The sequence below is a fragment of the Hypomesus nipponensis genome, chromosome 9 (genome assembly GCF_054491055.1).
Source record: "Hypomesus nipponensis isolate SF chromosome 9, ASM5449105v1, whole genome shotgun sequence".
Lineage (NCBI taxonomy): Eukaryota > Metazoa > Chordata > Actinopteri > Osmeriformes > Osmeridae > Hypomesus > Hypomesus nipponensis.
In genome coordinates, this window is record NC_140369.1 from 8,695,001 (window position 1) to 8,716,779 (window position 21,779).

At 48.1% G+C, this 21,779-nt stretch overlaps 1 protein-coding gene across 1 annotated transcript; it reads right to left on the reverse strand.

Moving 5' to 3' along the window:
• Positions 1-3,008: 3,008 nt before the first annotated feature.
• mdfi (MyoD family inhibitor) lies at positions 3,009-21,401 on the reverse strand. The gene is made up of 6 exons (XM_084706389.1): positions 20,814-21,401; positions 19,965-20,120; positions 19,870-19,898; positions 12,071-12,211; positions 6,634-7,008; positions 3,009-5,577 (listed from the first exon to the last, which is right to left on the reverse strand). The coding sequence occupies exons 2-6, from the start codon at positions 20,075-20,077 to the stop codon at positions 5,321-5,323; spliced, it is 915 nt and encodes a 304-aa protein (XP_084562515.1). The 5' UTR covers positions 20,078-20,120; positions 20,814-21,401; the 3' UTR covers positions 3,009-5,320.
• Positions 21,402-21,779: the final 378 nt, after the last annotated feature.

Here is a 21,779-nt window from a genome sequence, read left to right on the forward strand (position 1 = left end):
AAGAGGCAGAGAGAGAATGAGGGGGAAACAAAGAAGAGCAGAAAACAACAGAAGAAATAAATATGAGCTAATATGAGGGTCTCAGTTGTTCAGCAGAATATGGCAAGCAGGTACTGAGCATATTCTGTGGGGATGTGGAACTAAATCTAAAGTTCCAGAAAGTTCCAGTCAGAGCTTTTCGGACGTTCCCTCCAGCTCTGGAGTCAACGTGAACTCTGGAACTACAACCCTGTTTCTGGAGAGTCCCTCTACTGCACAGTACATCACAAACGTGACTCTTTCTGCAACCCCTCCAGGTCTCTCACCTGTCAATATATCAGTGCCTTTCAGAGGGAATTCGATTGTGTGCAAGTTCCTCAAACACAGTCTCGCCCCTAGTTGCTCCTTGGAGCTCCAGTCTTTATTCCGGAGTCTTCCACCCACCCTCTGAGGCCCTCTGAGGCCCTCGCAGGCCCTGCCGTGAGAGCAGAGCAGAAACAAAGACACGGCTCCTGCCAAGTCCTCCTCTCCCTCTGTGTGTCTTTGGGAGCCTGCTGGGCTGTGGTTCCCTCAGTAGTGCTGGCACACAGCAGCCTGCAGCAGCACCAGCTCACACACACACACACACACACACACACATATCATATGCACACATCCCACTCACATTATATTGCACATACATTGCACACTCACATGGCACTTATTGCTCATGCTCACACACACACACACACACACACATGCATTCCTGTTCCCCCTCCAAGCTTGTCTGTCTGCCATGATTTTGGTTCCTTTCAACATGTTGAATGTTGTAAAACGCAGCACCGCTCTGTTGAAGCAGAGAACATATACTGAACATATAATGAACATGCTGTGCCCTAATTATGTACCACAGTGGTATACTGTAATGTATCTTCGCGTTTGTGGTCGTCCTATGGACAAACCTGTGCTCAGAAATGGCTACATACAACCATTTCGATTATTCAGATTTTGCACAGGTGAATCATGAACCTACATTACCATTCAACACATTTGTTGTTCGTCAGCTGCATGTTTCCACCACTCATAAGGGGATGTAGCTTGTAGGAATCAGGACAGAGAAAAGCTCCTGTAGTCCTCATGTCCACCGGCCAAGCCAGTGCCCCAGCCACAGACCATGGCTGGGTGTGAGCTGGGTGTAAATGGGATCACGCCGAGGCAAACTGAAATGGATCTGCAGCCATGGATGCATTATGAGGTACCATATCAATTCAAGGATTAGCAGGAAAGTGGTAAGACAATCCTTCTCCTTTCCCTACCCGCCTACCCCTTCCACACATGTGGAAGTGGGAAGAAAAGATGTTTCTTTGTGGGGACAGCCTGGCACCAGTCCCACAACTTAGTGACTCATCCAGCCTTTCTGAAACAGATCTGCCTGCGTTGTGTGTGTGTGTGTATGTGTGTGTGTGTGTGTGTATGTGTGCATTCTGCCCACAATCAATTAGTTCCACATAGCTCTAATGGCATTTTGTCTCTGATTCAAAGCCAGGCGCTGTGGAGAAGGCATGCATTCTGATGTGTCAGGCCTGGAAACATCTGGGCACCAACAAGAGAAGAGTCCATGTAACTCACAGAATTACGCCAAACAGATTGGAGATGCAGAATAGTAGATCCTAGTCTTGTTCAACTTTCCCACACACGTGCAAACACACAATCATGCTGATTGGCTGCTATTCTTCCACACTACTGTATGTAGACCAAAACAGTTTAGCATATCAATAGTCTGTACAGAAAATCCTAAATTAATGACTGTGAGGCTCTTGTGAGACTAGCCCAGGCAGACCCAGCTGCCCAAGGTTAGGTAGCCGTGTTCTCCTACAAAGAAGCGCCTTGGTACACTGTGAAGTGAAATGTATGTGTTCCTATGCTACTGTTGAATTCCATTGACCTGCTTATGAATAAAACAGAGCCTCCCTCCATGGTCAGTCATCTTAGTAGCTCCAGAAAAGGAAGCCAGGAAGTGTATTCTGCCAGAGCCAAAGGCGAGTGGCTTGTCATGTCAGGGGTATTAATTTATGATTTCCATCACAGCTTCTGACCCTGTCACCTCCATTAGAATGCAGCCTTTGTAATTTCATGGTTAATATTCAATAGCCACTTGTCCCCAGCGCCTGCTTTGTGCATGGGAAATTTCTGCAGGGGGTGTGTGTCATTTATGATGTGTGTGTGTGTGTGTGTACTGTATATGAATGACTACACTTTGTGTGTGACTGATGTCTGTATGACAAGAAAAGGCAGTCTTTCTCCTAAACAATTGCATATGGTAGGATATTCAGTCCATCTGTCCTCCCCCTCGCTCAGAATCTCTATTCCATCATGAATCGACGCTCTGTATGACCTGCGTAGCTATGCTGGAAGACAAACCCATGCAAACACACTCACAAAAACAGCAAGCTGTCGCTTCAGTGCCCACCACCAGGCTGGTAATCTCAAGGTAAGAGAAACAGGCTGTTGTCAACACCTCACACCCAAGGCCGGGCGCACACACACTCCTCAACAAAGACTCCTTTCCGAGAACACACGATGAAAGGAGGAGGGAATGAGGCAGAGAAAAGGAGGAGAGAAAGAGAACGAGAGAAAAAGTCCCCTGTGTTTCTCCACACATTGATGTATTGGCCTGAACAGGCATTCCTGCTGAACGACTTTGGCAGACCTTTAAAAAACATATTAAAGTGCTGCGTTCTGCATGAGGCCAGTTGTTCTCTCCCTCCTCTCTATGTTCCTCTCGGGCCACAACAGCACTGAGAAAAGACAGGGTTGTGGGGGTCTTGCACAATCTTCTTAAAAAGATACAAATATTGAAGTAAAACATTGTTTTACACAGTGTGTCCACACTTTGGACTGGTACTGTATGTGGTTCAACTTTGTTTAAATCTAAACATTTCTATTTCACAGCAATTGTATCATGACTGTTTTAATTGTTGGGAATTTTGCTGCTCATGCATAAATTCAATAAAGACAGTGGCAAAGATGAAACACAAAGCCCATGTTGCTCCTGTTTACATTGTCCTTTTATTACACAACAAGGTGTGAGACTGTACACAACACATGTTGAGAACATATCACAAAGCAGACTGCTTCAAGCACAGCCAGGCAGCATTGCATCCACATGTTCAGGAGATCCTGACCATCTTCAGAGGAGAAGTCTCTAAAGGGCAGGGTTTGGCTAGGGTTAGGGGGCCAAGTCAGTGGACACAATTTGGAAAACAATCTGCTTCCTCTGATACCAGTTAGTTAAAATTTACAATATGTTGGTTGTTGTCCAGTTCACTTTTATGGGAATGAGAGTTCAGATGATTTGTGTGTGTGTGTGTGTGTGTGTGTGTTGGTCAGAAATGGCAGCAAAGGCCTCTGCATAGTTGTAGTCTCTCTTCACAGCATAGAGGAACACAACAGAGAATCACCAAAAATAAAATGAATTCATAGTCCACTGTTTTTGAACTCCACATTTGAGATGAAAGAAATAAAGACAAAACATCCTTTTATCTCTATTAAACAAAGGTTCTGACAAATATGAATAAAACAACCAAATAGAATTATTTGGGGCGACAGAACATGAATAAAGGTTACATACACTACTGCAGGGATCTGACATGTAGCTACTAAGATCTATCTACTATCATTCCTTATTGCCATTATGCCCTATACTGCATCTTCTATTCATGCTGTGCCAGTAAGACCCAGTTCAACATTGATATGGACCACCTATCAACTTAGCATGCATGCAAAAGCTTGTTTGAGTTTGCATAACATTACCCAAAGTCAAACGTACATACTTTTTTACCCTTATGGTGTAACTGTACTTTGAGATGTGGCAAACGTCTATTCATTGCTATGTCTGTGAACAGAGCTGGACCAGAGAGAGAGATGTAGATCCAGTGAACACATATCTGTAACGGAACACATCTGCAGAACTGGACCAGAGAAAAGTAACAAGTCCCAATCTGTAACCATTAACATAAACGTACCATTCAGGACTCTGCAGGAGCAGAAAGATCAGACTTATCGAGGTGGAAGATATTCAGTACGGGAGTTAACGAGGTCTGGTGGAAGGACTGCTTTATGGGGGGCCAGGCTGGTCCTGATAACATAGAAATTGCACTTTCACATTAAATGAGAAATGCAAAATATCTCAACGAAAATCAAAAAAAAAAAAAAAAAAAAAAAAAGGGATTAAGAGCAGTGAGAGTGGAGACCTGGAGGCCCATGTTTTCAGAGAGAGAGGCTTGTGGCTGCCTTCCAGTCTGCTACCCCTTAGTACAGTGCCAGCACAGAGGACCTCATTAAGGAGCACCAGGGGCTGTTAGACAACAAATATGGAAGCGAAGGAGAAAAGCCGTAAGATGAAGACCTCTTCCTTCACATGGTCAGGGAAGAGGATGTTTCAGGCTCACTGTCTCCCACCACCTGGACCTTCTCCAAACACCTGGACCACATGGCTTCAAGCCTTGAGCCTCATGACTGCTTCTCCAGGCGGCCTGACCAGGGGAGAGGGAGGACCGTGCTCCCGTATCATGGCTGATGATCGCTGAGAGTAGTTCTTGTTACAACAGTACAGTGTGACAGACCGCCATGAACACTTCCTCCACTCGCAGTGTGTGCCTTGAGGAAGTGACTGCCAGCAATAGGCCATCAAGACAGTAACCTTGTGAAGGACAAACGAGACCCCTAGCCAGCTCTGAGAGGCCTCTCCCCCATTACTCTGCGTGTCTTATCTACAGAAACACTCAAATCCTGTTAAATGGAGCCATTTTCTCATTTGCTGTGGAGGTCATTTTCATGCATGGAGAGCTGCGGTCATTGTGCCTGGCCGCTCAGGAGCACTGTGGAAGCACAGAGGGCTCTGCTGTAATAAAGCCCGCTGCACCCAGGGTCCACAGGCCCAGCCCAGACACAACCAGATAGAACCAGATAGAACCACCACCACTGAGGTGCTGTGATCAGAAACGGACCAACACGGCAGCAGACCTCCCACTGGCTTCTCTCATTGTGACAGGAGTGGAAGGGTCTAGGACAGCGTCCTCAGATGGGTCAAAATAATGGTCCTCTCAAGTCCACACATGGTCAAAATTTCAACATCAGCTCAAAGTTCTTGCATGGGAACCCACTCCCAAAAACTTTTGGGATATCTCTACCCAAACCAGTGTTCTCAAGCCCACGGCCAGTCTAAGACGTGGGCCTAAAGGGACTGGCAAGGAGACAGCCCGCGGGCCAAGAAGACCCAGCCCTCGATACACACTGATCCAGGTTGTATCTCTGTGTCTAAAGTAACAAAACGGTGGCGCCTCCTGGAGTTGCGGAGGGCTCAGGAGGAGAAGCAGAGGCCGCAGCACTCCATGCAGATCTCCAGGCAGTCTGCAGACTCACAGCAGGCATCGATGATACCACAATCCATGTCGCAGGGAAGGTCACAGTCCCCACACTCCTCAGAACCGCAGCAGCAGCAGAAACAGGCCGAGTCGTCCCCCGCGCAGGAGCCACAGGTGGCGCAGTCCAGCATGATGTTACACAGAGTCAGGAACTCGCAGAACAGGCAGGCTAGGATGCAGTGGACACAGCAGTCTGAGGGAGAGAGAGTAAACAGAGAGAGGGCAGGGAGAAAGAGAAGGGTTCTAATTGAGCTTCAGTGAGTAATGCACATGAAAGTGCAGTGCATGTCATTCATTTACACCACATCCCCCACACACCATATCCCAACAATTTCATTCACCTCCACTGTGTGTGTGTGTGCTAGCTGTCTCAACGGTATTATTTAACACAGTGGTTCTTAACTGGTCTAACTTCAGGACCCACATGTGTCCTTGGTCATTAGTCATGACCGGGGTTGCTGGTGGTGTTTTAAAGGGCCGAGTATAACTCGAAACGGCTATCAAAACTTCCCTCCTTATGCCTGCGCCTCGTCCATTTTCCTACAAAATAAATTCAAAATCAAAATCATCGGAAGTTCGGTAACGCCTGTTAGATCAGTTGAGAACACTGATCTAACAGACGCTTTTCAAGAACGTCATATGTCCAGGGTCCTGTGTTTGTTAGTGTCGCAACTAGGGATGCTCTTTTTGAAAAAAATATTGGACCGATAACCCGACGCTCGTTTTAAGGACAAGATAAAAATGTAGGTTGAGTCTGTGACCCATTACAATACAAAACAGGACAACAAATGTTTTTAACAAAATTACGAAAAAGGGGTTCGTTTTTACAAAGCTGCATAAACAGCAACAGGTCAAAAACAGATAAAAAAAACAGATGAAACAAAAACTGACAAAACGAAAACACATTGAATCGCAGAGCATCAGCTGTACCTACATGATTGGCGGCTATTACAACACGGAAGTATAATTAGCCTACAGTTAATTTACTGATGCTCAACAACAAAACCAGAGATGGTTTAAGTAGCGAAAAAGTGGCTAGATTTGTCGCAACTTTTTGTTTTTGTCACTAGGGACGGTGAAAAATTGCTAAATCTAGCGACATTGTCGCTAAATTGGCAAAACTGTTTAATCGATAGCCTAGTATTAACGGGTACACAATCGTATAGTCGGTTAACAAATAGCCTACACGGTTATGAGCATCACCTGTGTGTGTGTAAGCCTACGTGTGTGTTGGGTGTGTGTGTCTCACCATCCTGTGCCTCTGTGGGGATCTGGGAGCTGGTACTCTTGGAGCTACTCTTGCTCCTCTTGCTTCCCTGGGAGGTGATGGAGGGGTTGGACCGCAGCTTCTTAGGGTTCTTCATCCCCGAGGAGGAAGAGGAGGAGGAAGAAGACGCGGCTCGCGGCAGGGAACCCAGAGCGGGACGCTCGTGAACACAGCCGTTCCTCACCCCGTTGGCGTGGGCCGTATGAGTGAGAACTGTGTGTGTGTGTATTTGAGGGGTATGGATGCGAGGTGTGTGAGTGCAGTGTATGTGTGTGTGGGGCTTGGCTCCATTGCGCAGCTGGCTGGTGGTCTGGGTAACGGTGGGGCAGAGAGGTGTGGATCGGGCCACAGGTTGACCTGAAAACAAGAACAACATCAAAAACGTGGTTAGTTACGAATTATGCAATTATTATAAATGATTATATTATAGTACAAAGACAGATTTTTTCTGACTCTCTGTGCAGACCGTGTGTGGCCTCCTCCTAGCCTTTCCTAACTTCCCAGACTGGGCCCCTCTTCCAGTATGTTTCAGCTGAGTCAGCGTTCTGAGAGGGGGGTTCTGGGAAACGCAGTCAGAGATCCGGCCCACCACAGGGGGTTGAAGGGAGGGAGCATGTGTTCACCCACCTGACCCCTGACCCTGCTCGTCTAGACTCTTACACAGCTTAACTCCATGAAGTGCTGCATCCACAACTCTCCTCTCGTCTCTTTTAAGAATCCCTTCTTTCCTGGCTTTTTAACTCCTCTCCTCTCTCCTCAACTCCTCTCATTTCTTCTCCCCTCAGTTCCCTTCTTCCCCACGCCTGTCTGGTCACACTTTACCAAATTTCTCTCAATTCAAACCTTACATAAATCACCCGAGCGCGCGCTCACAGAAACTGAGACCGCGTTGACGTTGGCTCGGCTAATGCCAGCTACTCAGTACCTTTTAGCTGGGAGCACCAGCGAACACTAATTACCCTGCGAGGATGAGGAGCTGTGTGAAAAGAGCACTTAGGCTGCCAAGCCAAACAAACGCCCAGAACAGGAGAGGAGGGCCAGATGGACCAGCGGTTTTCATATATTATGATCATATTTAATACCATCCTATTGAGGCCCTAAATATTTTCTTGACCTGAAAACACAGATGGAGAGAGGTATGGTCAAACTCTAGACTATGTGATAGGACACGTATTATATACTCACAGGATATTCCACACACACACACACACACACACACACACACACACACACACACACACACACACACACACACACACACACACACACAGTGGACTGGGACACAAACAAACAGAGGGGCCCGGGCGAGTAATGAAACATGACTTGCAATAAAAGCGTCCGTTGGATAATCGCTTTGAGACAGATAACCCAGCAAGGACTGTTTTGATTGGCTTACAGCCGGGATCACACAACCAATTCAGTGTTATTAAAGATTCTTTCATTCAGCGTTTTCTAACCTCACTCCAGATGTTTGGCTGGCTGCAGCGGCGGTGTGTGTGTGTGTGTGTGTGTGGGTGGGTGGATGCACAGGCAGTCCGAGGAAAACATACTTTCTCCTCAGAAGTATGTCAAAAGTCAATATGTGCTGCTGTACTGTATTATGTCTCCCTCTCTCCCCCTCTAACCAGAAGCACATTTACACTCACAGCAGTGGATTATGGGAGTCTGAGTCCCAGACAGGGGGAAGGGGGTGAGAGAGGTGTAAAGTTTCAGGCTTCATAATAGACATAGTGGAGCAAGAAGAGTTGAAACCCCCACACCCTGAGTGTGTGTGTACGTGTGTGTGTGGGCAGCAATCAGGCAAATGTGTCTTGGGCATCCATCTGACAGACAGTCAGACTGACAGACGCCTGCCTCCACAGAGAGCTTGGAGGCAGACAACAATGCCAACTTGGCACACACACACACACAATGTCTCTTTGTACAAAGAGGAGAAAGGAGTGGAGAGACGGAGAGAAGGCAGGAGGGAGAGAAGTTGAGCATATAGTCATGAATCAGCTTGGTTGGATGTGTGTTTATTTCAGGCAGGAATGATGCATGGGAGTGACATTGTTAAATACCATGATTCAGCAGCGGCGCTAGTTGAAAATAACAGCAAATAAAGAGCTAAATGACTGAGGTTAACATGATGAGACTGGCACACCACATACACAGTGTGTGTGTGTGTGTGTGCGTGTGTGTGTGTGTGTGTGCGTGCATGCGTGCGTGCGTGCGCGTGTGCGTGCGTGTGTGCGTGCGTGCGTGCGTGTGTGTGTGTGTAGGGGAGAATGAGAAAGAACAGGAGCAGCACACACACTACTCTTGGACAGGAGGTTCTCGCCTGTTGCCGGTAGCGATGGGGGTGTGGTGCATCTGGCTGGAGCGAGAGTGACTCACCCTCGTGTGCCGGTTGCTCACCTCTCTCTCTCTTCTGCCACCCTTCTCTCTTCCCTACTTCTTTCCCTCCCTCCCTCCCTCTCCCCATCCCTCCTTCCCTCAACCTCTCTTCCCAACTTCACCCTATTCTTAACTATATCCGTGACAGAGAATGCCGAAGACGAAATACCAACGCTCCTCCACAGAGGCTCTTTACACACACCTAAACCCCCCCACAGCTTCTGCTTTACCGCACAGAGAACGGGTGAACTCCAGAGCACTGTACCTCTAAATCCTCTCCCTGCCTCCCTTCCTCACTCATTCTCTCCGACCACTCACTCCTCTACCCTCTCTTCAACTCTCCCTGCTCCCCCATCTCTCTGACTCATTTTAACAACACACATGCACGCACACGCAAAGTGTGCAGAGAGGCCAGTATAAATACAAAAACACATGCTCGCAAGCACACCAGACAAGAGGGCCAGAACCAGGTGAGAGGGTGACGGCTGAGGGAAGGAGAAAGAGACGTTCGACAGCGAGTGGAGGACAGGAATGAACAGATGAATGGAGGACCATGGGGGTAACACCAGAGGGGATGAGTCATGTTCCATGGTGCTCTCACCCCTGGGGCTGACCTGCAGCCCTCCCCTCATCCCTGCTGGCAGCCCTGCGCCCACCATGACCTGGTGGTTTTAGCGGGAACACCACCCTGGATGCTGACCCACTGCTCTCTGTAGGACCTCAGTGTCACAGGATGTACCTCAGTGGTGACACGCACGCGTGTGTGTGTGTGTTAGAGAGCGAGAGACAAAGAGAAAGAGACAGAGAGAGAAAAAGAGACAGAGCGGAGAGAGAGAGAGAGAGACAGAGAGAGAGAGAGAGAGAGAGAGAGAGAGAGAGAGAGAGAGAGAGAAGAGAGAGTGGGGGTTATCACATGCTGATGTCTAATTAAAGGCAGTGCCACAATCTTGTTATATTTTGAACCGGCAACAGTAGCAGCGCTCCTCCCCTTTAATAACCCGTTCAGACCAACCAGCTCAGCCTTTTCCCTATCTCCTGTTGTGCTAAACTGCTTCCTGTTGTTGTGTGTGTGTATGTTTGTGTGCATGTGTCTGTGTGTGTGTGTGTGTGTGTGTGTGTGTTTGTAGCTAATACTACTCTGTCACTGGTTAGTGATGAAGGCCTGTGGGCGACATCGTGACTGGGTGAGGACACCAGAGGGACATATGAAGTGACAGTGACATCGGGGCTGACATTGGGCATACCACACTGACTCAAACTTAAACTTCATCAAACTATTAGATGAGTATGTACACACTAACACACACACACACACACACACACACACATGGTCGTAAACACATGTTCTAAGCTCTCTCCACATTGTTCTCAGACAGCTTGTCACCAGCCCATTGCCAGACACATGCTCCATCAATGATGTCATCAATGTGAGACGGGGCATCTGGGCAAAGGACTCCTACTTGCTTCTGTTCCTTTCAAACACCCACGCAAACGCGCACACACACACACACACCCACACTCATAATCCAGTCATGACATCACCTTCAAACACAGCCAGTTGCTATTTCATAATGTGTCTCAGCTCCTTATTAAAATGCTTGAGACAGATGACTTCCTGATGACACAACAGTCAGCTGTAGGAGATCTATAAACGCCTTTGCTGACATCATAGATCCTGACAGAGACACAGCGGCGCACAAACAAACCCAGCGCTAAACAACAGACAGAAGCACTTATACAGACAGGCAGACAGGCAGACAGGCAGACAGACAGGCAGGCAGGCAGGCAGACAGGTAGGCAGACAGGAGAATTGGGAGTGATCACTGACAGGAAAGAGAGATGGCGTGGGGGTGAAGAGGGAGGAGGGAAGGAGGGATGCAGGGAGGGATGAGGAGGAAGAGGGGGGATGTGGGGGAGACAGACTGTGGGGGAGAGAGGCTGTGGGTTACTGGTATACCACATAGCAGTACATTTTGTTCGAGGTGTTGTATAAGCCTCTTAGCCTAGAGTATGGAGCTCTGGGTTTATACAGCTTTTATGGGGACATAAAACAAGAGAGAAAGAGAACAAGGAATGCAAGATCAGACCAGACCTCACTGCCTAGTGGTACAGTATGAAGAGCAGAAGAAGGAGTAGTCATAGGATGAAGAGGAGGAAGATGAAACGGAGATGGAGATCTGTGGATCATGGCTGATGCACATAAGAAGCCAGCAGGCAAAACTCACCTACGGTCACCATGGCAATACTTTAACTATCACAGTTACCACAAAACAGAGAGAAAGAAACACAGCAAAGAGTTTGGAACGGAGAAAAGCAGGAGAGAGAGGTGTGTGTGTGAGAGAGAGACAAGGTTGTTTCGCTTGGCCATGATGTGTGACACATTGTGGACAAGCATGCAAAATGTTACACAGAAAATGAACCCACTTAACGTGTCCTGTTTCCAATTCGATGTGTGTGAAAGTGTGTGTATGTATCTGAGTGAACTGTGTGTGCACGTGTGTGTCTGTGTCAGTGTGTGTGCTGTATGCCTGATTATCGGACCTCTTTCTTTAGGATTTGTGGAAATCCAGTCCATTAGGATTGAAATGGTGGGACTCGCCAGTGGGGCCAAGTCATGGAACCAAAACACTAGGGGCTGTGTGTGTGTGTGTGTGTGTGTGTGTGTGTGTGTGTGTGTGTGTGTGTGTGTGTGTGTGTGAGTGTGTGTGTGTGTGTGTGTGTGTGTGTGTGTGTGTGTGTGTGTGTGTGTGCTCGTGTGTGCTCGTGTGTGTGTGTGTGTGTGTGTGTGTGTGTGTGTGTGTGTGTGTGTGTGTGTGTGTGTGCTCGTGTGTGTGTGTGTGTGTGTGTGTGTGTGTGTGTGTGTGTGCTCGTGTGTGTGTGTGTGTGTGTGTGTGTGTGTGTGTGTGTGTGTGTGTGTGTGTGTGTGTGTGCTCGTGTGTGCTCGTGTGTGTGTGTGTGTGCGCGTGTGTGTGTGTGTGTGTGTGTGTGTGTGTGTGTGTGTGTGTGTGTGTGTGTGTGTGTGTGTGTGTGTGTGTGTACCTACATGTTATACTCTTGCTAGGTGTTGTCAGGTCCGGTTGCGACAGGCTGTTGTTGTTGTTGCCATTGTCCTTGTCGTCTCCTAGCAACCCTTCTGGTGTGACCTTTACCCTGTGTATGAGGGGTTCCTTGCTCCCGTCCACATCTGGAAACACACACACACACACACACACACACAGCTTTAGCACCCTGTTGTAGCAGAGCAGTTTGCTGTCAGCCTGGCTCCAGTGTGTAGTTGATATAAAGCACACACTCAAAGCCTGCTGTTCATGCATTAGCCACTGTAGATAACACTAATAAGACATTTCCTAAACACACAAGCCTTTTCTAATTCATGTCCTTACCAATCTACAAGCTCGTCATTCGATTACAGATTGTTATTCCCCTGACGTGAACTAACTGTTTGATGAAATTCAAGAGCATATAGTTGACTCTGTGTGTGTGTGTGTGTGTGTGTGTGTGTGAGTGTGTGTGTGAGTGTGTGTGTGAGAGAGAGTTGTGTCCTGCATGTGCATCTGGAAGCAGTTAAATGCAAGCCTGTGGGACTGTTTAGGCTTCTATGTGCATGCTTGTGAAACTGCAGCCAGTTTATGTGTTTGTCATGTGTGTATGTGTTTGTCATGTGTGTGAGAGGAGCCACGTACCCAGCGTACAGTAAACAGTACGGTGTATGTATGTGAGTATGTGTGTACGTACAGTTTAGGTGTTTTCTGAAGCCCGGCGCTCCTTTAATGAAGCTACAATTATGCGCACATGCATGCACACACGTGCACACACATGCACACACAGACATACACAGACACACACAGACACACACAGACATACAGACACACACAGACACACACAGACACACACAGACACACACAGACATACAGACACACACAGACACACAGACACACACAGACACACCCGCACACAGACACACACGCACACAGACACACACGCACACAGGCCTTCAAAGCTGGGCAGATCCGGGCCTCTGAGAGGTGCAGACTCATTCCTGGGTAAATGGGAGCCAGCTGGGTAGGATAGACACACACACACACTTCCTGTAGGAGGCCTCAACACTTCCCCACTCTGTTTATTTACTTTAAGCCCTCTCCCTCGTTTCTCTATCTGCCCTCTCTTTCCAGTTTCTCCACTTTCATTCTCTCCCTCTTTCTCTTATGTTATATACTGCCACTTAGAACTTCCCGACCCTCCCCAAAACACACACACACACACACACACACTGAAACATGAACACATACACTTTTTTTTAAGAATCATATGATGATCCTATTCATATACAATTAAGGGAAGAAGCCATCAATATCCCACCTTAAACACACACACACACACACACACACACACACTGACTTGTGTGGGTGGGAGGGTCTGTGGTGATATAGGGTGTACAGTACAGAAGCTAACACAGCCAAAGTAGTGTTGCAGCAGTAGTCGCCATGTTGTTTGTCTGTGGTTGTAGAAAATACCTGGGTGGCTCACTCTTAGTCTCTACTTTTACCAGAGTATTTCGACCAGCCTTAGAGTGCTGTCGTGACAGTGTTTACAGCCCTGCTTCATAAGTACTCTGCTTTGACAGACAAGATTGCTGTCCTTGTTTAGGCCTAGGTGGAGCAGTGCTGCATGTACGTACAGTAACTGGTCCCAGTGCTCAAGGCACTCCAGTTCTGGGTTTTCAACTTGGAAAGCAAATGGAGCATGTCAAGGAGAAAGAGTCCCAGGAGCCTCTCCAGCAGCCAGCGTGGCGTGTGCGTACTTGGACGGTCCCATCCTTCAACACAGATCCAGCAGGTAGAGGCAACTACCGTCCTCCAAGATGTCATCCAGCCCCGCCCTTACACACCTCCCACCCCTCAGCCAGGATCTACCCCCCGACCCAGGATGTATGAAGAGGGTCTCTGTGTGTGAGGGTGTGTCCGAGTGATATCCGAGTTCCTCCGGGGGAGGGGGGGGGGGGGTTACGGGACGTCAACAGGATTGAAAGGGAAACAAAACGCTTCCTTTTCATCTCTCACAAACACAAACAAGTGCGCACACACACACTGACACACACACCCCTCTGCATGTGGAGTGCATTTCAAACACAGCATCGGCCATGTTGCTTTCATTACAGCCAATCAGGTTCAGTTTAGATATGAAAGCCACAAGTGAGCAGATCTGCAGCATCAGGGCAGGGACTGTTCAGAGTCTGTTGGACCCATCGTCATCGTGGACCTTTACTCGCACAACATCTCGCTGCCCGCCTGCGTGTCTGCACGTCTATCTGTCCTAGCCTTCGCTCTGTAAACCAACATTGTTGGACCAGAGCAGACTCCCAACTCAGCATGCCAGCAATCCAAACGTGACCAGGTCCAATCCCGGCCTGGCACCAGGCTCGAACCCAGCCCCCGCACGGCCAGACCACAGAGCCACCACAGAGATCACAGAGAGATGAGCCTCTAATTCAAATCAGACCAAAGCAATCAAAAGCCACTGAGAAGAGCAGCGACTGTTTACACGTGTGAACGTGTCGTTTCTACATGTGTGAGAGTGCGCATGGCTGACTGTATATATACACGTGTTCTTAGCCCTGAGGTGAGGAATCTCAGTCACCTAGTAAACGCAGCTTCAGCGCTGCTAATAAATCACAAACACATGGACGCTCCAGAAGCACACACCCCACGCGAGCGCGTGCACACACACACACGCGCACATTGCAATGGTTTATTTGCATTTACAAATTGCATTATATTTAAGAGGAATTTTTATGATTTTACAAAGGTGGGAGACACCAAGGTGCAGACGGCATTAACTCCTCCACACTGGCAAGCTGACGTGCTCACACCCACTGGAAGGAGCGGTCGTTAGGAGCGGTTGTTAGGGGCGGAACCATGGTGACTAGTTCTCCCTGGGTCGGGGCTGTGGGGGTCTGGGGAAGAGGAGCACACTACAGAGGACTGTGCTTCACTGTCACTCACCAGGGGTTACCTGGAGCCTTTGAAACTCTCTTACCCAGCAGCCACCACAGCTCTGCCTCTGTCTCTGCACTAATACCCCCTTAGATGGAGCTCCACTCTTGGGATGATGTTGTAGGTGTGCGCGTGAGTCAAGTGTGTGTTTGTGTGGGAGACAGAACACAGGGGGATGCTGTGCACTCACTAGGAGACACACAAACACACACAACAAGAAAAAAAGGTAGAAAAAAAATCTGTTTCCAGTCAACTCTGAAGTTAATACTGTGAGGTATAACCTCTCTGTGTGCTGTGTTTGATCAAACCTCAGAGAGCACAACACACACACACACACTCTTTTTCACCTCAACGAAACATCAGATTCCACTCAGCGTACAGAGGGCTTAGGAGTTGGAGAAGAGGCAAGAGAGAGGAGCAGGAAAGCAATGTCTTAATCCTAGCAGGGGACGGGGGCTGGGGGGGGGGGGGGGGGGGGGGGGGGGGCAGGGCAGGGCTGCTGGAGGGCTGGGGGAGAGAGGGGAGGATGTTTGGAGCTCTCTGGCCTGCAGTGGTGGCTGGTACTGATCTAGAACCTTCTTCTGCCAGGCTCCAAACATGAAAACAACAACTGGGGGCGGAAGAAAGAAAAGGTTAGATACCAACTTCCACACTGTTGGCTCTGACATCTGCAACTAAGTGTTCCGTTCAGGGAGAGTCTGTCAGAGCCCTCACACACACAGAAACACACACACACACACACACACACACACACACACACAGAAACACACACACACACACACATACACACACACACACACACAGAAACACACACACACACACGTACACACACATAATGGAATAAAAGAGCTTAATCCTCCCTGAAACCCATCCAGGAGTCCGGGGGAATCATAGTGTGAGTGCAGTTCTGGAGTGTGTCCAGATTGGGATTCTTGTTTCTGAGGGAATGAACCAGTGTAAGCTCATTAAACACAACAAATGTCTTGTGTTCTACCGGCTTAAGAGGAATTTAATTGGTGCCAGTTTGTCTCAAAAGATTTTTCTCTTGGATGCTTACGGCAAGTCCTTCCTGTCACTGAGTTCTGGATGTCTGTACCATCGACACACACCCACCCACCCACCCACACAGAACAGTGGATAGAGTGGTGTGGAGGAGATGTGAAGCTGTCACTGAGTCTGTAGTGAGAATGACACAGTGAGCTCATTAACACTATCAGACCAGTAGCTCTATGTGTACACCAGCTGTCATTCCATCCCACCAAGTTCACTGACGTCATGTTTCTGAAAGGATACTGATGACGTCAGAGACAGGAAGTGACTGTAGGCCCAGCATCAGGGAGAAGAAGAGTGGGCTGGTTACAGCAGCTGTGGAAGAACAGCACTGTTACAATGAAAAGGCTTCAAATCGCCGCGCTCGTTTCACTCTGTGAGCTAAACCAAATTCCACACACATACAGTACGTCCTAATGGAACACCTATTTCAAAGCCTGTAGTCAAAACAATAGACAGAGAAAGAGAGACACAGACCTAGCAACTAGCAAGAGACACTGTGAAAGAGACAGACTGAGGTAGTGAGAGACATACTTTAGGGAGAGACAGAGACAGACAGATGGAGAGAGACAGAGACAGAGACAGATAGTAAAAGGCAGATCTAAAGACAGACAGACAGACAGACAGACAGACAGACAGACAGACAGACAGAGGGACAGACAGAAGGACAGACAGAGAGAGACAGAGTGAAAGACATGAACATGGACATTTAGAGAGACAGTGTGAGAGAGACAGAAAAAGAGACAGAAAAAGAGACAGAGTGAGACAGATAGACAGATCTACAGACAGATTGAGACAGATCTAGCGACAAAGTGTGACAGATAGACAAATGTAAAGACAGACATACATAGACACAGAGAGAGCCAGGCCCCTCAATGTGGTATGAGGGATGGTAGAGAGCTCCCCATATAAACAGGCTCCCTGATAGCATCTTCATGGCTGAGTGAGAGCCAAGCGTTCTCTGCTCTGGTGGGGAGCAGCAACAAAGTGAGGCCGAGGTGCAGCAGCGGAACCTCCCTGCTCGCTAGCTCTGGGCCTGCAGCACTCCAGTCCACAGTCTGGGGCTAGTGCATTAGGGTTAGCCTGTGGTGCGCTAACACGCTAACAAAGAAAGAGCGGCAAACTGAGTGGCCCCCTTGCGACTCCTGTCCTGTACTGACAGACAGGTCAACAGGAGCAGTGTTCAGATCCCACAGTAGGTGGTACAGTCCAGCCTTTTGGTATGGCCGCTGGGGCTCGTGGGCTCCGCTTAATAAGCTCAATGGGCCCTGTGTGTGTGTGTGTGTGTGTTTGTGTGTGTGTGTGTGTGTGTGTTTGTGTGTGTGTGTGTGTGTGTGTTTGTGTGTGTGTGTGTCTGTGTATTTGTACGCATGTGGACCTCTTGACGCCAGGGCAGTAGCCCAGTGCTGGGTTCTGTGTGTGTGTGTGTGTGTGTGTGTGTGGTGGGGGACAGATTCAGGTGATGAAAGCAAACCCTTGTTGCCCTCTGTGGTATAGAGGCCAATGCTGACAGCCCCCCCCCCCTCCATCTCACTTCCCACCCCGTGATCTCAGCCCCCTCTTTGCCTCGCTGGATTCCAGGTAAGACAGGTCCCCTCATATTACCCACACACACACACATACAAACACACACACACACACAAACACACACACACCTAGCTACTTTAAGTCTGAAGTTAAACTAACTGGAGGAGAGACTGTTCTTCAACAAGCAGTACCGAGGAGAGCAGACACAACGCTGCATGTTGGAACAAACTTTTACAGACTCATAACACAACAGCTCATTAGGGTACCTATTGTCACGCTACCTGCAGGACTACTTACACTGCTAATGGTTAACCACAAAGTGTTAGGTGTGTTTGTGCGCGTGTGTGTGCACGTGTGAGTGGGTTGGGTACTTCAGGTACGCAGTTGAGGGAGTGTGTGCAAATACCCCATGTTCTATTGTGATGTATTGTGATGATTGTGAAAGATTGGGTCGAGACATGCCTTCTGAAACCTCCTTTTACCAAAGAGGATTTTTGTGGCAGGTTCCCATAGCAACAAGCCACTTAACCTCTCTGCTTACTTCCCCCAGTTAACCACACCTACCCCACAGCCTAGGGAGGGAGCTGCCCTTATATGATCTATACGGCCAGCATACAGTCATTGTTTTAATCCACTCTGTTAAAAGTGGAGTTTCAGGTCATGGCTGACAACTAAGGCCAGCCATTAACGTTGGTATCTACCACCGACATGTCTATCACAAGGCCCTCCGTGCTGTGGAAATACAGTTCCCCCTGACCAGGAGCAAACCGTGAGTCAGTCATCCCACCCATGACCAACCGTGTTTTTCGACCTAGCAGCAACAGAGAGGAGCCCAAGGTCATTCCTCAAGTCCCAGGAGCCCCGTAGCTTTCTTTTGAATTCTGACGCCCCCTCGGGCTTGACCCCTGTGGTCGTCCGTGACATGAGCGTTTTCTCTCCCTGAGACGGTCCAATCACAGGATTGCCGCCAAATCTCGGAGACGCCTCTGTCATCAAGCCTCCAGACCACTGGGAGAGAGGCTGCTCGGGACTGTAGTGACTCACAGATCCATGAATACAACCATTATGTGTTCAGCTTTGAGTTTTAGCCCCATCAATCTGGGCTGTGACGCACCATGGGTTCCTGACCCATTCTAGCTACTGCAGAGAGAGAGAGAGAGAGAGAGAGAGAGAGAGAGAGAGAGAGAGAGAGAGAGAGAGAGAGAGAGAGAGAGAGAGAGAGAAGAGGGAGACAGAGACAGAGAGAGAGAGAGAGAGAGAGAGAGAGAGAGAGAGAGAGACAGAGACAGAGACAGAGACAGAGACAGAGACAGAGACAGAGACAGAGACAGAGACAGAGACAGAGAGAGAGAGAGAGAGAGAGAGAGAGAGAGAGAGAGAGAGAGAGAGAGAGAGAGAGAAAGTACTAAACATAGTTTAGATGATCAAGGGGAGAAATGCATTGTTGGGGCAGCTTACACACACATGCACACACACTACGTGTAATCAGGATCACATGCGTGAAGAAGCATGGAGAAGTTTTCCTTCTCATCAGTAAACCACTAAGCCCTCTCCATAACACATGGATTACTTGGTCTCTCTTTTCATCTCTGTCTGTTTCTTTCTCTTCTATAACACACACACACAAACACACACTCATCCACACACAAATACAAATCTGATTGACCTATTTGCAATGACTGCAATATAAAAGCATGACTGCAGAAGTTACACAATATATTTATAGATGGCGTTTCTCATGCAAACTCTCTATATTTTACTAATCTCTGCCTACTTTCCTACGAGCCCAAACTATTTACACTGGACAGGAGACAGGTGACTGACACAGATTAAATAGGGACCATATCCCCTCACAGTACCACAGCTTTATAGCCAAATAAGCTCACATGCCAGAATATAGTCAGGGAGACCAGAACAGTCCAGCGACACCTACATCTGCTCACACTGAACCAAACCCAACAATAGCATCTTGGACTGGGATTTCAGTTTTCTAGGTTTTCCGTCAGTTAACAGCGGCTCGTATCTAAAGCAATGTACAACGTCCTCTAGACAGACATAGGGTTAGTGAACCTCCTGTGCACCCCCAGTGTCCTCGCCCATAGAACCCTCTAGAACAAGTGACATCAGCCCTCGGCAGTCACAGAGCTAGATCACGCACATGCACCTCTTCCAAAACATCTCATTATGAGTAAGACATAGTTGGTGTTGGGAGGCCACGACAACCTAAATCATGCTAGACGAGGACGTGTTCATGTGGCATTATTGTACCTACCTGTACTGGCGCTGGGGCTGGGGCTGGGGCTGGGGCTGGGGCTGGGGCTGGGGCTGGGGCTGGGGCTGGGGCTGGGGCTGGGCCTGGGCCTGGGCCTGGGCTCTGTTTCACTACATGTTGGCGGATTGGGGTGAGGAGGGTCTGGATGTGGGTCCCCATCATCTGGGGGCTCTCTGGTGGTGGTGGGGGCACGTCTCTCCTCATCCATGGGCACAGCTCTCTCTGGTCAGGGAGGGGCTCTGGAGGAGAGCCTGGGACACACGCACGTAGAGAGAGGAGAAAGAATTGCGATTAGACAACAACCACCACATGCAGTCACATACAAGTATCTTAACCTTTACTCTTACCATATTTGTATTTGACTTTATATCGAGTTCTATATAACCATTTTAAATTGCTATAGAGAATACTGGGCCTGTTCAAGGGCTACAGTTGACAGACATTACATCATGAGTTGATTGAGCTCTGGAATCATTTCTGCATGACAGCTGTTTTCACACGACTGACTCTGACATGCTCTGATGTAAGGGACCGCCGAGCACACTCAAGTTATACTAAGAAATGACTTCAAATGCAATCCTTTTTCTGCATACCAAGGTTTGAAGTTTTTTCAGAAAATTTTGAGTAAAGATAGGAAGAACAATCCTAACAGAACCAAACATACACAGGCGATTTGTGAAATCAATGATAAATACAATAGGCCTTAATAGTAACAATTGTCATTTTTACAGAAAGTTTCGGATTCTTGAACACAGTTGTTAGCTTCACTGTACAGATGACGACTCATCTGTTTACCTTTTATTACAGTACATGCCTGCTCTGCTTCCCCTAAACGAGTCTCTGCACGCTCTGCCGCGCTTAACCTCTACCGTGAAGACTGTTCTAAGTCAATATGATAAAGAAAAAGTTGACAACAACAGGGAAAACTACTCTACCTTGCTTACCTTATTGATATTTGGGACACAGTGCACCCGTTGTTTCACCAATTCATTCTCTGACCCTATCCAGGTAGCCTACTCTCATCGAACTTTCCCGTCCTTGACGCAGCTCTGCACGATTAGTTTTCGCAGTCCCAAGTAACAAATCCTTTACTCCTCGTCACAAATCGCTCAGAGGGCTTTATCGCATCTTCTCCGCATGGGTGATTTTATTGTCCTAAAGTTTCTATCTCCCTTCGTCCGATATGAAACTCTTCGACGGAGTGCCTACCGTCCCCGTCTAGACAGATGTAGCGGAGGCTCCAGTCAGCTCTCAGGGCAGCCTTTTGTCTGGAGTACTTTCACAACTGTTGCAAAGTTGGACAGGACTAGCGACCGTTCTAAAACAGTTTAAACTTGTGCAAACGTGTAATTGACTCATTTGATTTATTAAGATATTCGTTAAGCATAGCCTACAAAAAAGTTGCTCAAATTAAAAATCCCTGCTCCGTCCTCCTCTCTCTCTCAGTGGCATTTGCTTGTTTGAGACTGCAGTCTATTGGACAGGAAACTGGAGTCAGCGCGGATTACTATGCTTCCTCCACACTACATTGTCAGCTTTCCAGTCACTTCTTTCCTGTCATCTTTCCAGTCACTTCAATCAATGTGTGCAGGTTGGGCTTTTTATGCTTGACAAGCATTATGATAATCTGCGAACACACGCCAACAATACAAATAAAGTAGATATATTCAATGACCCAAGCAATAATGTAGTGGTCTCTGCGACAATTAGGACAGTGCCATGTAATGAGGCCTTAAAATAGAATCATATTAATTCCGGTGGCGATTTGGCCTACCCCTTCAGACTGTCCTATCAGCGCAAAATATTTAGGGTTAACCCTAACTCTGACCCGAACCATAACCCTAACCGTAACCACATCCCTAACCTTGCGGTGCGCAAACGCAATAAACCCTGGTAAGGTAGCCTAATTC